The 13,215-nt window shown below is 42.3% G+C and overlaps 1 protein-coding gene and 1 pseudogene across 1 annotated transcript; one reads left to right on the plus strand and one right to left on the minus strand.

Moving 5' to 3' along the window:
* Nucleotides 1-2,081: 2,081 nt before the first annotated feature.
* Nucleotides 2,082-6,825, minus strand: LOC148902106 (uncharacterized; annotated as a pseudogene).
* Nucleotides 6,826-9,489: 2,664 nt separating this feature from the next.
* LOC148902107 (type I phosphatidylinositol 4,5-bisphosphate 4-phosphatase-A-like) lies at nt 9,490-12,218 on the plus strand. The gene is made up of 7 exons (XM_088990424.1): nt 9,490-9,782; nt 10,383-10,540; nt 10,616-10,722; nt 11,296-11,407; nt 11,480-11,532; nt 11,612-11,702; nt 11,762-12,218. Exons 1-7 carry the CDS (start codon nt 9,680-9,682, stop codon nt 11,897-11,899), a joined length of 762 nt encoding a protein of 253 aa, XP_088846550.1. The 5' UTR covers nt 9,490-9,679; the 3' UTR covers nt 11,900-12,218.
* Nucleotides 12,219-13,215: the final 997 nt, after the last annotated feature.

Genomic DNA, 13,215 nt, shown 5'->3' on the forward strand with positions numbered 1-13,215 from the left:
ACGCCTTCATGCCATTCGATGTGACCTGACAGTCGAAGTTGCACAAACCTGATCTTCATTCCAAATTGTGGAGCCTCTGCAACTCTGTTTGTCAGTTCAAGAAGCCCTGAGAATGCAAGTCATCCCGAACCCACCAATTTGCTCTGAGTGCTGCACTGAGGCTGACGTCATCATAGATTTACAAACATATGAACTCAGTTAACGTGTTTTGTTTAAAATGTCATGTCAGCATTCTTTATATAAACTGTAGCATAGAAAAAAATAATTCAAAAAAACGTTATTATCGTGTTACCTTTACTTGTAAATGAAGTCCATGCGCCACTCCTTCTGAAGAAAGGCATCGATAACTTTTTTGTAGAAGCCTTCCTTATCTTTCTTCAGTTTTAAAAGTCTCTCTGTCTCAACGGAGATCACTGCCAGTGAAGAAAGTCGTCCTTGATCAGTCCTGTTCCGACTGTATGTTTTCAGTCTTTTCAGTGCTGAGAATGACCATCTCATCTACTTCTACAGCAACAAATGGGGCTGCACCGATCTCCTTTTTAATGTCATTTCTAATGACATCACCAACTGCTTCAATTAAATCGTTCTGTATTCTGTCTCACAGGCTAGAAAATACAGTGGATGTCCCAAAATGACTCGCTAGCCTGTCATCTTTCTCAGCGAAAGCATGTAATAGTTCAACATAGTTGCCACGATTAGCAGAGCCTTTACTTGCATTATTTCCGGTGGCATTGATGAGATCTTTTAAAATCTCCCGGTTCTCCTTTACCTTAGCATTGTGGATGCTGATGTTGAGTCTTCGCTGTTCATCCAAAGCCAAGTCGATCCTGGACATCCCGAATGTTTTTAGCGCGATTTGACTTTGGATGTGCGCGGTCGACCGCTCATGTTTGATGAGGCTCCGTTGTCAATTTAGGTCGCAATATCCCATTTGAGTCTAGACATTGTCATAAGTTGAGAACAGAAGGCAGGAAAAGCAAAAAAGGCGGTTTCTTGCTGGCCATCCACGCAGCCAGCCTTTTCGTGTGTACCAGCCCGTCTGAAAAGAGCCAGTATTCTGTCCCGTTGTCTGAAGCAAACCTTTTAGCTCCGGTGTTGGTCTTCCTTTAATTATTATCTCCTGCTTCGATTGAAAGTCCAGTTTGGAAAATTCTTTCAATTTAGATATGTAATCCTCCATTCTGAAAATGAGGCCAAGCAACACGAAAAAATGACTGCAGGGTTGCACTTTACTTGCTAACTGTTTACTGTAGCTTGCTGTCCCTAATTCTATTATTCTGCAGCCGTGGAGTCGCAAGTATCTCTGGAATCAGAAGCGCCCCCTGTCATGAGGCGTGAGAACTGTGTGCCTCACCTACGTACAGAGTTTTGATAAAAATAAAACATAATAAACACTGTAGTACAGTGTTTATAATTCTATACACCAACTAAACTGTAGAAATTTAGTTCATACACTAAACGTGTTTGAACGCTTTAATAGCGATATGCAGAAGGACAGCAATGCGGTCTCACTGCAAAGCAAGCCAGCACAGTTAGCATAGTGAATGCGCAATCCATGTTGAGGCTCAGCCGGCTGCTGCCTCACCGCTCGTCTCTACTTAGTATTTGAACGGTAAATGTGAAAATTCAGCGATTTTGAAAGAAAAAAATCAAAAACGGTGAAGTTAAATGGACAAGAACGTTAAAGTACAAATCACTAAATACATATGACTGTTTAATTTATTTTTTCATTTGATATTTCCATGACAGCTTTCCATGATGACAGGTGAGGCACTGCCTCACCTGCCTCCCCTGACTGCACGTCACTGATTAGATGTAAGATTCTGAGTCTTAATTCGAAAACTAGAGATGCACCGACACACATGCTGGGAAAATTCTTCAGAAATCTTCCAATACAATGTCACTGAAACCACTAAAATGCCAGTTATGGCATTTTTTTTTTAATTGTTAGAGTGCCACGTTCAGAAAAGGTTAGTCGTGTAGTTTCGGTACAATATTTATCCCAGATATGGGTGCAACCCGAGTGGAAACCAAGATAGCGGCGGAGCTGTCACATCACTGCAGTTTTTAATAGGGGGAAGTATGAATGATTCAATTGGCTGGCAACCAATTCGGGGTGTCCCCCGCCTCGTGCCCGAAGACAGCTGAGATGGGCTCCAGCAACCCCCGCGACCCTAATGAGGAATAAGCGGTACGGAAAATGAGATGAGATGATATGAATGATTCAAAATCAAATTGACACAAAAACTCGCCAAAATCACACTCATAGTCCACTACGATTCCTGCTACTCCCCTTCCGAAGATTCTGTTGCTGTGCTCTGCTCACTGTAGCTCACTAATCTCAGCGTGATATCAGAAGGCAGCCCCAACGTCACCAACTCCTCCTTCAGCTGCAGGGTAGAAAAGCAGCACTTAAAACGTGTCACAGCGTTGAAGCGACTGATGCCAAATAACACACCTGCGTTAAGCCGAATCCCCGGATGTCGTATGTAGCGGGAACAAGGGCTTTCCTTGCAACCACCACTAAAGACAGAAGCCACTTTCAGTTTTCACGGGTTCCCCTGGGGGGGATGAAGTTTGCTGACATCTAATTTTCAAATTATTATTGCATTGATGGGCTGAAAATCCTGCAATTAAATAATTACTCCTCCCTACTTTAGCTCTGGGCAAAGTAGAAGCGATGCAAATACGTTTACGCATCATGACGAATCCCCATACTTGCTTTAAAAAGTGTCGTTGCTTTATTCTTGGAATTATTGATTTATTTACATTGTCTGATTTCATCCTCTTTAAAGGACAACACTTTTTTTGTTTCCTAACTGACGTCAGAAAAACGTTTTATAGCATCTAAAATACCCAAAACACCCAGTATGATATTTTTATTCAAATGCAAAACACCAATAAAAATAACTTAAACTGTCCAAAATCTGCAAAAAAATTGAGCTGCGAATTGGGCATTTTCAGAAAGTCCCACCCTAAATTTGTGACGTCACGCCAAGACGTCTAGCATTGATGGAGAATCAAAACAATGGCTTCAGATTTGGAGAATCTGCTTTCTTGGTACACATCCAGTTATGAATATGATTCAAATAGTTCTGAAGAGGAAAGCATACATGTTTGCAATCGATTAAAGAATTTATTCCGTGCCATTTTGAGGCAAAATTGGGGGGAAATGTCTCACTAAAAAAGAGGCAGAAAATGGCCACCGAGCTCCTGTGAGGAATTAATCAGCCCGTTTCCACAGGCTGATTAATTCTCTTCTGGCTCTTTCTGGTGCAACATGAGGTTTTCAGACCAAACAAGCATTGACGTGATGGAAGGACTGCTACAATGTGTCCTTTTTTTCGGTCAGGGGCGTTCCTTCAGTGATGTCACGTACGGTCTCGTCACCAACTCAAAAACAAGACTTCCGGAATATTCAGTCTTAAAACGTAAAATATAGCTATATGCAATGGAATCTATGTAAAATACGCTCAGTGGAAGTAATTTGAAGCCATTTTACAAATTATGGACACAACTTGTCCAGAGACGTCGGTTGTCGTTTAAGTGGCTAAACAAAACTCACTTGGCTTATTCTTCACCTAATCTGTACTGCATTCTAAACTAACACTGACAGCAACAAGCTAAAGTGTCACCATTACCGAGGTTAACACCACTGATTGTTTTGATAAAACATGCCAGGTACGTTTTCGGAATTTTCGGAACCAACGGCTAGCGGCTTCACTCACCACCGGGATGAACGGTCACAATGACACAACGCATCTCCGAATGGCGCGTCCTGTGAAAGGGGGATATGAGCACGTTAGCATGCGAAGTGTGCGGCAGCGGGCCATCACCGATAAGTGGACCCCAAAACACGTACGTCAGTGCCACGTCAACCATTTCAATGGCAAAACAGACAGCCTGACTCAGGTTCAAATCCGTCTCAGTCGCCGTCCAGACCAAAACAATCACTCCCGCCGATGATCAAACGGCTCATGTTAACCGGCCCGCTGAACAGTACCCTCCAAGTCCTGAAAAGTTCCTCATTGATGGAGTGAACATTTTAATTCAACAATGCAAAAAAATGATGCAGACTCGGCGACCACTACTCCACCGCGCTGTGTTAATTTGTTGTATAACGGTTAATTCGGTTAAAGTTGGCTAGGTGTACCTGTGGCGTCACACGTGTGTATGATTTTGAAGTGCGCCTTTCAACCCTTTCATGTCTTTCAATTCCTTGATCTCCTTGATGTGCGTCTCACCCTGATGCATAGCACACGCTTGAAAATGGTATAAAAGGAGCTGTCGCGGGACAGAGAGATTGGGCGAACCACGGGGCAGAATCATCTCAGACTCATCTCGGACTCACAGACTCAAAGAGACTTGCAAAGCCCCGCAAAGGCACGGACATCACAGCGCGACTTGCTCAACTCCACGCCGCGATCAAGCTCTGCGCGTCACCTGCCTGGGAGATCTGACAACGAACCTACTTACAAATAAAGAGAACCATCAAACTCTTTATACACATACACAGATTCTGGTCGGGAAAAACGGAAGGAGATCTTCATGGTCTTATTGACTGAGGCGGACAGATGATCCCCGTTAGCTGGGGTTGGGGCCCTGAAGATGGGTTCCTCCACGCAGGATGCCACCGGAGAATCCACTATACATTTACATTATACAAACGATCGGAATGAAAGTCAACTTTCCGGGTCCATAGGCGAATCTACTGCTATCTAGCCTGCACACTGCTCATTAGCTTGCACGCTTACTTTCTGCTGTCTCTCACAGAGGTGTATTGATTGTAACGTTAGCATGGGGCTTGTCAAAGTGCCACTGATATTCAACTGTTTCATTCATTGTATTGTTTCATTACAAATAGGAATCACGGCAGAACATTTTCTCTCCACAGTTTTTTATTTTAGTCGTCAGGCTTATTTAAAAGGGGGCTTTTACCTGTTTCAACATCAATGGCCATATGTCAGTATGCCGCCCAAACAGGAAATGAACAGCGCAAAAGCGAGAATATGTACGATATTTAGTTTTATCGGCGAGCCAGATGCAATCATCAAAATAGCCATCTACGCGAGCCATAGGTTCCCGACACCTGTGCTATCTACTGGTCCACCGGGCCGCTTCCTTCATTCCTGCAGGTAATTATTCCGAACTTAACTGGACAGAACATATTTGCTGCCTCATTGTGTCGAGGACTTGCACACTGCAAGAATCAAGACAAGGGAACGGAAAATCCTCCTGGACCCTTCGCATCCTGCTCACCACCTTTTCTTGTGACTACCCTATGACAGGCGCTATTGATGCATGCGCACCAAATCCAGCAGACATTTAAACAGCTTCTTCCCCTTGCTATAACTCAAAACAGTAACGCAAATATAACTATATAACTTTCATCACTTTGCTGCTGTGAAATGTAAATTTCTCCACTGTGAGACTAATAAAGGCAAATCCAATCCAATCCAATATAGTGCCTCTTTGTAATTTTGCACAACCCTGTGGAACAGCATCCCATTATAATCATTGTAGCTCCAGCTTTGTACTCACTTGAACCACTGTTACGAATCTCCAGCACCAGACACTTTGAGGCTCTCAAGGATACCTACATAATTGCATACTTGTTCTACAAATACAGCGACTTCTTTTCCTTTTGGCTTTTCCCTTCCGGAGTCACCACAGCGAATCAGTGTCTTCCATCTAACCTGGTCTTGTGCATCTTCATCTCTCACACCAGCTACCTTCTGTCATGATCTGGTTGGCGACCAACTGGGGGCGCTGTCGGCCCCGCCTACACCTGCACAGGTACTGGTCGTCCCGATCAGATTGGCGACCAGCGGGTAGCGACGTCAGCCTGCTGCAGCCTAACAGGTGCTGGTCGTTTAATCATTGACACTTAAAAGGACACCCGGCGCAACCATCCGGTGCCGGTTCATTGTTTGTTTGCTAATTGTTTGCTGCATGCATTGTGTATGTGTTTGTTTAACCTTGGCGGACTTTTACTTTTGGTCTTCTTTTGCTACTTTGTATTTTTTCCATTCAGATGATTTTGATGTTTTACATTTTGTTCCTGCTGACTTTAATACAATTTGTCAAACAACCTCCTGCCTGCTTTTTGGGCTCCGCACCCGTCATCACCACCTCGCAAAACCGTGACACCTTCATGCCCTCTTTGACAACATCCATAAACCTCCTCTTCGGTCTTCCTCACGGTCTCCTGCCTGGCAGTTCAAGATTCAGCATCCTTCTCCCGATATAGTCACTCTCTCTCCTCTGGACATGTCCAAACCATCTCAGTCTGGCCTCTCTGACTTTCTGCAAAGCCTCTAATATGAGTTGTCCTTTTGATATACTCATTTCTCATCTTATCCAACCTGGGCGCTCCTAAAGAAAACTTAAATATCTTCATCTCTGCTGCCTCCAGCTCTGCTTCCTGTCTTTTCTTCAGTGGCACTGTCTCCAGTCCAAGCATCATGGCTGGTCTCACCACCGTTTTATACACTTTTCCTTCCATCCTAGCTGAAACCCTCCTATCACACATCACACCTGACATTTTTCTCCAGCTATTCCAGCCGGCCTGGACACGCTTCTTCACCTCTCATTGCTCTGGACAGTTGACCCCAAGTACTTAAAATGATTTTTTTTTGTTTTTATGCCTGACTTCCTTTGAGTCCTTTGAGAATACCAGGAAACTCACCGCGGCACCAAGTGAGAAAACTGGGTCATGTTATAATATGAAAGTCCCACAAATTGACAATCTTTGCCCGGAATGTACCAGACCAAAGATTTTAAGGCACAATCCCCTGACGGGTATGTCCAATGTGTCCAATGCATGTGTGCGTGTGTGTGTGTGTGTGTGTGTGTGTGTGTGTGTGTGTGTGTGTGTGTGTGTGTGTGTGTGTGTGTGTGTGTGTGTGTGTGTGTGTGTGTGTGTGTGTGTGTGTGTGTGTGTGTCGGCAGTTTAACTTTCAAATCATTGAATATGATGAATCTGTGATTTTAAAAGCAACAATGTGAGCTCGGGCCCTTTCCAAGAGATTATTACGAAACAAAAGAATATATGTGCTTGAGCAAAGTGACAAGAGCAAACGTTTACAGTTCATCGGCAAGTGAAATCCCCAGAGGTGTTGGTAAAAAAAAGTCCTGTGCTCCAGTGGTTGCCAGACCAGTTCTTTGCATGCGTGCGGACGAATGGTAGAAAAGGAACTTGAACAACGAAGAAGCTGCCGTCATTAAATCAATTTGTAATTCGTTCACGTTCATCTGCTTCACCGTGTTTATCACATAAACCTGTATATTTATATTTTTATATCCAGTATATATATATATATATATATATATATATATAATTATTTTTTTTTTAATAGACACAAAAAAAATCCCATGACGCTCATGTAGGAAAGAACCGAAAGATAGATAGTGGGAAAACTCGGTCGACCGCATTCCGATAAATTGCCCTGTGGCAACAAATAACCTTACTTACCGACAGTACGTCTATAACAGGATGTTAAAAACATTCCCCCACGAATACACTGGGTTCAAAGAAGTTGCACTTTAGTCATTAGCACTTTACCGGAATCAGGATGAGAAGCTAGCTAGCTGGTAGTTAGCATGTTCACCCCACATTTCTATATAAGCATGTCTGAATCTTTACTTAAGCCCTCCTGTGTGGAGTTTTTGTGGTTTCACATTCATTATATGGTGTCTTGAGGAATGCCAGCTTCGTAACACAATACATTCCAACTTGGCAAGACAGTGCACTTGACAAGATGTTTTGGTTTTCTATTTGTCAGCATACATTCATGCACAACCATGAATTATATATACGGTATATCCTTTGTTGGGTACCAGTCAAATGGTATGAAATTAATAATTCCACACTTTTATATACACACACTCACAAATCTGTTTGATCCCCTGCTTTTAGGCATACTCGGCTCATCAATAGCTAGTGAGAGAATGTCTTCCCAAAAACAATGTCAAACTTTATTTAATTAAAAAAAACATCATAAATAATAATCAGCCAATATAATCAGAAACAACTCTACGTGTCAAAGACCGGAGCAACATCACAATCACAACACGTCAAATCTGATTTTCACATGATGACTATATTGCAAAGGTTCCATTCCGACGCCGACTTTCCTCTGTGAGCTTTTCATGTTCTCCCCTTGCCCAGGAGGATCTTCTGTAAGTACTGAGGTTTCCTCCCACATTCTAAAAACATGCACAGCAGGTTCATGGAACAGTCTGGATTGTCCCTTACTCTTGAGTGTGAGCGCAAATGGTTGTTCGTCTCTGTGTGCCCTGCGATTGGCTGGCAACTCGTTCAGGGTGTCCCTGAGGCTACTGGCCCAAGATAGCTGGGATAGGCTCCAACATACACACAACCGTTGTGAGAAGCAGATTAGAAAATCAGTTAATGAATGTAAGTCTAATATATATTTAGACATTTCATTAACACAGATCAAAAAAAAGTGTGTTACATTTTCAGGCATCTTAAATATTTAATAATAATTTAATACTATTACCTGGTAGTTAGTATAAAAAGCGTTTAATATAAAGGACCGATCCAATTTCAAATATTGTCAGAATTTTGAAAGGCGCTTATAAATGAAATGTATTATTATTATTATTATTATTATTATTATTATTGTTATTATTCCAAAAACATGCATGGCAGGCTGATTGAACACACCAAATTGTCCCTAGGTGTGAGTGTGAGCGCGGATGGTTGTTTGTTTCTATGTGCCCTGTGATTGGCTGTCAACCAATTCAGGGTGTCCCCTGCCTAGTCCCCGAAGACAGCTGAGATAGGCTCCAGTACCCCCCCCCCCGGGACCCTAATGAGGATAAAGCGGTACTGAAAATGGATGGATGGATGTTTATTATTATTATTATTATTATCACTTCACTTCACTTTGCTGCTGTGAAATGTAAATTTCTCCACTGTGAGACTAATAAAGGCATATCCCATCCAATCCAATCCAATCCAATCCAATTATTATTGTTGTTATTATTATTATTATTATTATTATTATTATTATTATTATTATTATTATTATTATTATTATTATTATTATTATTATTATTAAATAATACCATCCATCCATCCATTTTCCATACCGCTTATTCCTCATTCGGGTCGCGGGGGGTGCTGGAGCCTATTTTAGCTGTCTTCGGGCACGAGGCGGGGGACACCACACAATGAAAAACATCTTGAAATATTGTCTCCACCAGGTGTCCGTATTAAGTTACAGAGTTCGATAGCCGACACAGTGTCATAAGAGGCACTGCTGAACGAGGCCTAATCTGTCCAACTAATGGACGCATAATTACCCAGATGCTGCTTAATTTATATTTTTTTATCGATATTCATTACCCGTCTCGAGACTCTTTTAAATGAATATTCGTAAAATTTCGTTTATGTTAATCTCTCATGTGACGGTCAGCGAGTCATTGAGATCGCCCATTGGTTGAGTGCACTGTCAATCATAAACCACCGTCACGTGATTCGTGTTTACAGCGTTTCGCCTCTTCCTTCCGTGGTCTCATTACTACACAGTGTCAACATCGATGGTTCTGGCTTTAAAATCTCGCAACAAGGTGCGCGAACGAGTCATAGAAGAGTCAACGCCGTGTTTCGGCTTCTTGGGGACTCCGGGGCGATTCGAGACCCGCTGAAGTTATGGCGGACGGGGAGAGATCACCGCTGCTGTCCGGGCAATACGACGGGACAAACGGCCAAACGTTGGGAGGAAGTTCGTACGGACTCCTCGCTGAAGCCCAGAGTATGTCATAAATATAACAAATACCGGCATACAAAACTCATAAAATATTGCGGATGTTAAGTTCGCTTAAACTCAGGAATGTTGAATTTCCCAGAAATATCAATGGTTTTGGTCCCAAGTTACTGAAAGTTTCTGACCTGATTTCTTGGGCATGTTGTTGGAAATATTAACAGCATGTATGAGCACTTGAAAATTAAAAGAACATACACATCAATCTGGAAGGACTTTGAGGGCGTAGAGTTCCGTTTGAGCTGTGTGCAAAAATGTGAAAGGAAAACTACAGTGTCCATTCGCCGTGATCACCGTTCACTTTTGGCGGTCTCGCTGTACCCTGGATTTCGAACTCATGACATATCAAACTTTGCACTGACTTCATTCGCGAAAAAAAAACACAACACTCACCTGGCGTCACCCCCGCCTTTTAAAACCACTCACATACAACTGGAGGATGGTGACCCCAAGCGGATGAAAAAAATACCTGCAATTCCCATTCCACTTTTTTTATACAATGTACCAGTATGATGATGCATGACGATGAAAAATGCCAGTGAGGAAGACATCTGTGATGAGGTATTAAACAAAAGCTTCCCTCTCTTCTAGGTTTGGTTCCCGATGAACCCCCGCCACCGTATTCATTTAACGACTGCAGCAGTGGCAATGCTCCAGTCATTAGTTGCCGCGTTTGTCAAAGAGCCATTTGCATGGAGGGAAAGATGCATCAGCATGTCGTCAAATGTGGCATTTGCAATGAAGCAACCGTGAGTGCCGTATCACATATGCTTCCCACGTATTCCATCCTTCTGAGAATTTGTTATTTGCCCTTCCTCCTGCAGCCCATTAAGAACGCTCCAGCTGGGAAGAAGTATGTCCGATGTCCGTGTAACTGTCTGCTCATCTGCAAAGTGACGTCACAGAAGATAGCATGTCCTCGACCCTACTGGTTGGTTTTCACATTCTTGACCACTTTATGAGAAAACTAAAATCTCATTCATAAAGTCTCTGTCTGCAAAGAGATTTCAAAGAGAGACATTTTGTTGTCTTCTTTTAAACCGTTCTTCTGGGGCTGAGGTTCTGTGCATCTACTTTCGAAAATGATATGCTAATGTACGACCTTATAACGCTCTGGAAAGTCCGGAAGCAGAAAGCAGCCTTCTGATTGGCTGCCGTACCAAGTATGCAAATTGACGAACCGAAATTCAGAAATTTCCAAAACGAATACATTATTCCGATTTTGAAATCTTCGTTCAAACGTTTGCTTTATTGAATAAAGCAAATGTTTGATTTGAAAAAAAAAATATATATTTTTTTATTTTTCTTGGAAAAGTTCTCCGCCACCCGCGCGAAGACGTTCTGTAAATTGGACGCCCGACGTACAACTTACCGGGCAGACGTTATTTCAGACACTGCTTTTCCCCTTTTTTCCATGCCCAGTTTTTTCAATGTTTCCATGTTGAGTTTCATCGGAGTTGCATGAAAACCAAATAGAATTTCAGTTTTATGGCCTTCTTTCTAGTAAACGCATCATCGATCTGGGCCCAGTTCACATCGGCCGGGAAAGTCCAGAGCTGCAGCATCCACCCGTCGGCGTCCGAGTCATCTGCGGCCATTGTTCCAATACGTTCTTGGTATGCCGCACATATCCCAAACGTCCTCCATATTGTCTCACACGGCCGATTCGCCTTCTATTCTTCTCCCAGTGGACAGAGTTTTCCGACAAGACCTTGTCCAGATGTCCACACTGCCATAAAGTGTAAGCGCCTCTTCTCCGCTATGTTTCAAGAACTCCTCAACGTCACATGACTTCCACATTTGGTTTGGTGTTCTTTCAGCTCCTCTGTTGGCCGGAAGTACCCGAGGAGGAGGAGCCTACTGTGTTTCATGGTCTTCGCCGTGGTCGCCATCTCCACTGCGGGACTGATGGTGAGTGTGCTCAGAAAGTCTTCTGCGGGTTGAACCTCACCCTCAAATTTTGCATATAGGTGGGAACGTGGCAGCCTGCTCGCGATTCCAAAGGGATCTATGCCGCATGGGTACTGCTCGTCTTCATCGCCGCCTTTGCTTTTGCCAGGGCCGTCTACTGGAGATGTTTGAAAATTAGCCGGCCCATTCCAACATGATTTTGGAACCGGAACACGCCCACATCACTGACTGCACTTTTTCAATATGTGCCAGGAATTTGTTTATTAGGAATACAGTGACTGACCCCTTGCGCTTGGCAGGCGTTAGGGACCAAAGTCTGCAAGTAATGAATGTTGAATATTATTATCGTTTTAAGATATTCATCTGCTATTATAGTGCGTGAGAGGGAGATTGGGTTTGGTTGATATTTTTAGATCATGACAAAAAGAGCACAAAATTATACGGGTATATGTGAATATATTAAATTACTATTATGATTATTTTGATAAGAAATAAAATCACAATTATTCAATTCATTATATTTTGGAACAAATACAATTCACAACAGTTTTTTTAAACTAAAAAAGGTGTGAATAAAAATAACTACATTTTATTTGAAAGCGCTTTTCATCATACTCAAAGACAAGAGCTTAAAACACAGGATAAAATCTATACTTAAAGACAAGTACTGTATACATGATTTACAATAAACACGTTTAAATGAACAGAGAGACAGAAAGAAAAGAGACAGCGAGAGAGAAAAGAGACAGTGCGAGGGAGAGATGGATATCAATTTTAAAAATCAAGATATCAATATATTTTTAAATCAATTAATGATCAATATATTTTAAAAATCTAGACCAAATATTTGTACATTATGCGCAAATCGTATTTGCTTGTTCGACTAGCCATGCCTGGCTAAAGACCAAAGGGGTCATGTGCTGTCGACTGCGAGTCAGTCGTACGAGAATCTACGAGGGACTGTAGCGCTGGACATTCCTGCAGCAGTCGATCATCAAAGTAGCCGTTTATCTTAATAATGGGTAATATTCACGGGAGAATAATGACGTACAGCCATGTCTGTTTTGGTCACTAACCGTTTATTCTGCGCATGCTCACAAAAGCATTACAACATCCTGGTCTCTCAGGTTCACTTGTCCGCAGGCAACATCACTGTGTAAATAACTTTAACATGTCTTTGTTACTCCGATTATCAAATATACTTAACACTCCCACTCAAAGACATGTTTACAACTCTCTGTAGTAATAAATAAAACATATCAAAATAAGAAATACCTCGTTGCGAAAATAAAACATTTTACAGGCGGATGTTGGGTTGAAGTGAGTTCTGGAGGCTCACATGGCAATTGCAATTGCCTTCCCCCTCCGACCATGACGGTAGTCCCAGTAAAGAACCTCAAATCTGTCCAGAAATTGTATCATTTACACAAAGCAACACCATATTACGACATATCAATTTTAAAATCTCGTACTTTTCCAGCTTTCTAAACGGAAGAATTGTGTTGTACCGTAC

Source organism: Hippocampus bargibanti, linkage group LG02 (genome assembly GCF_051943395.1).
Source record: "Hippocampus bargibanti isolate YZ-2025 linkage group LG02, ASM5194339v1, whole genome shotgun sequence".
NCBI classification, from domain to species: Eukaryota; Metazoa; Chordata; class Actinopteri; order Syngnathiformes; family Syngnathidae; genus Hippocampus; species Hippocampus bargibanti.

Coding starts and splice junctions, on each gene's coding strand:
- LOC148902107 (XM_088990424.1), top strand. CDS start 9,680: ATGGCGGACGGGGAGAGATCACCGCTGCTGTCCGGGCAATACGACGGG. Junction 9,783..10,382: donor ACTCCTCGCTGAAGCCCAGA/GTATGTCATAAA, acceptor CCTCTCTTCTAG/GTTTGGTTCCCGATGAACCC. Junction 11,703..11,761: donor TCTCCACTGCGGGACTGATG/GTGAGTGTGCTC, acceptor TTTTGCATATAG/GTGGGAACGTGGCAGCCTGC.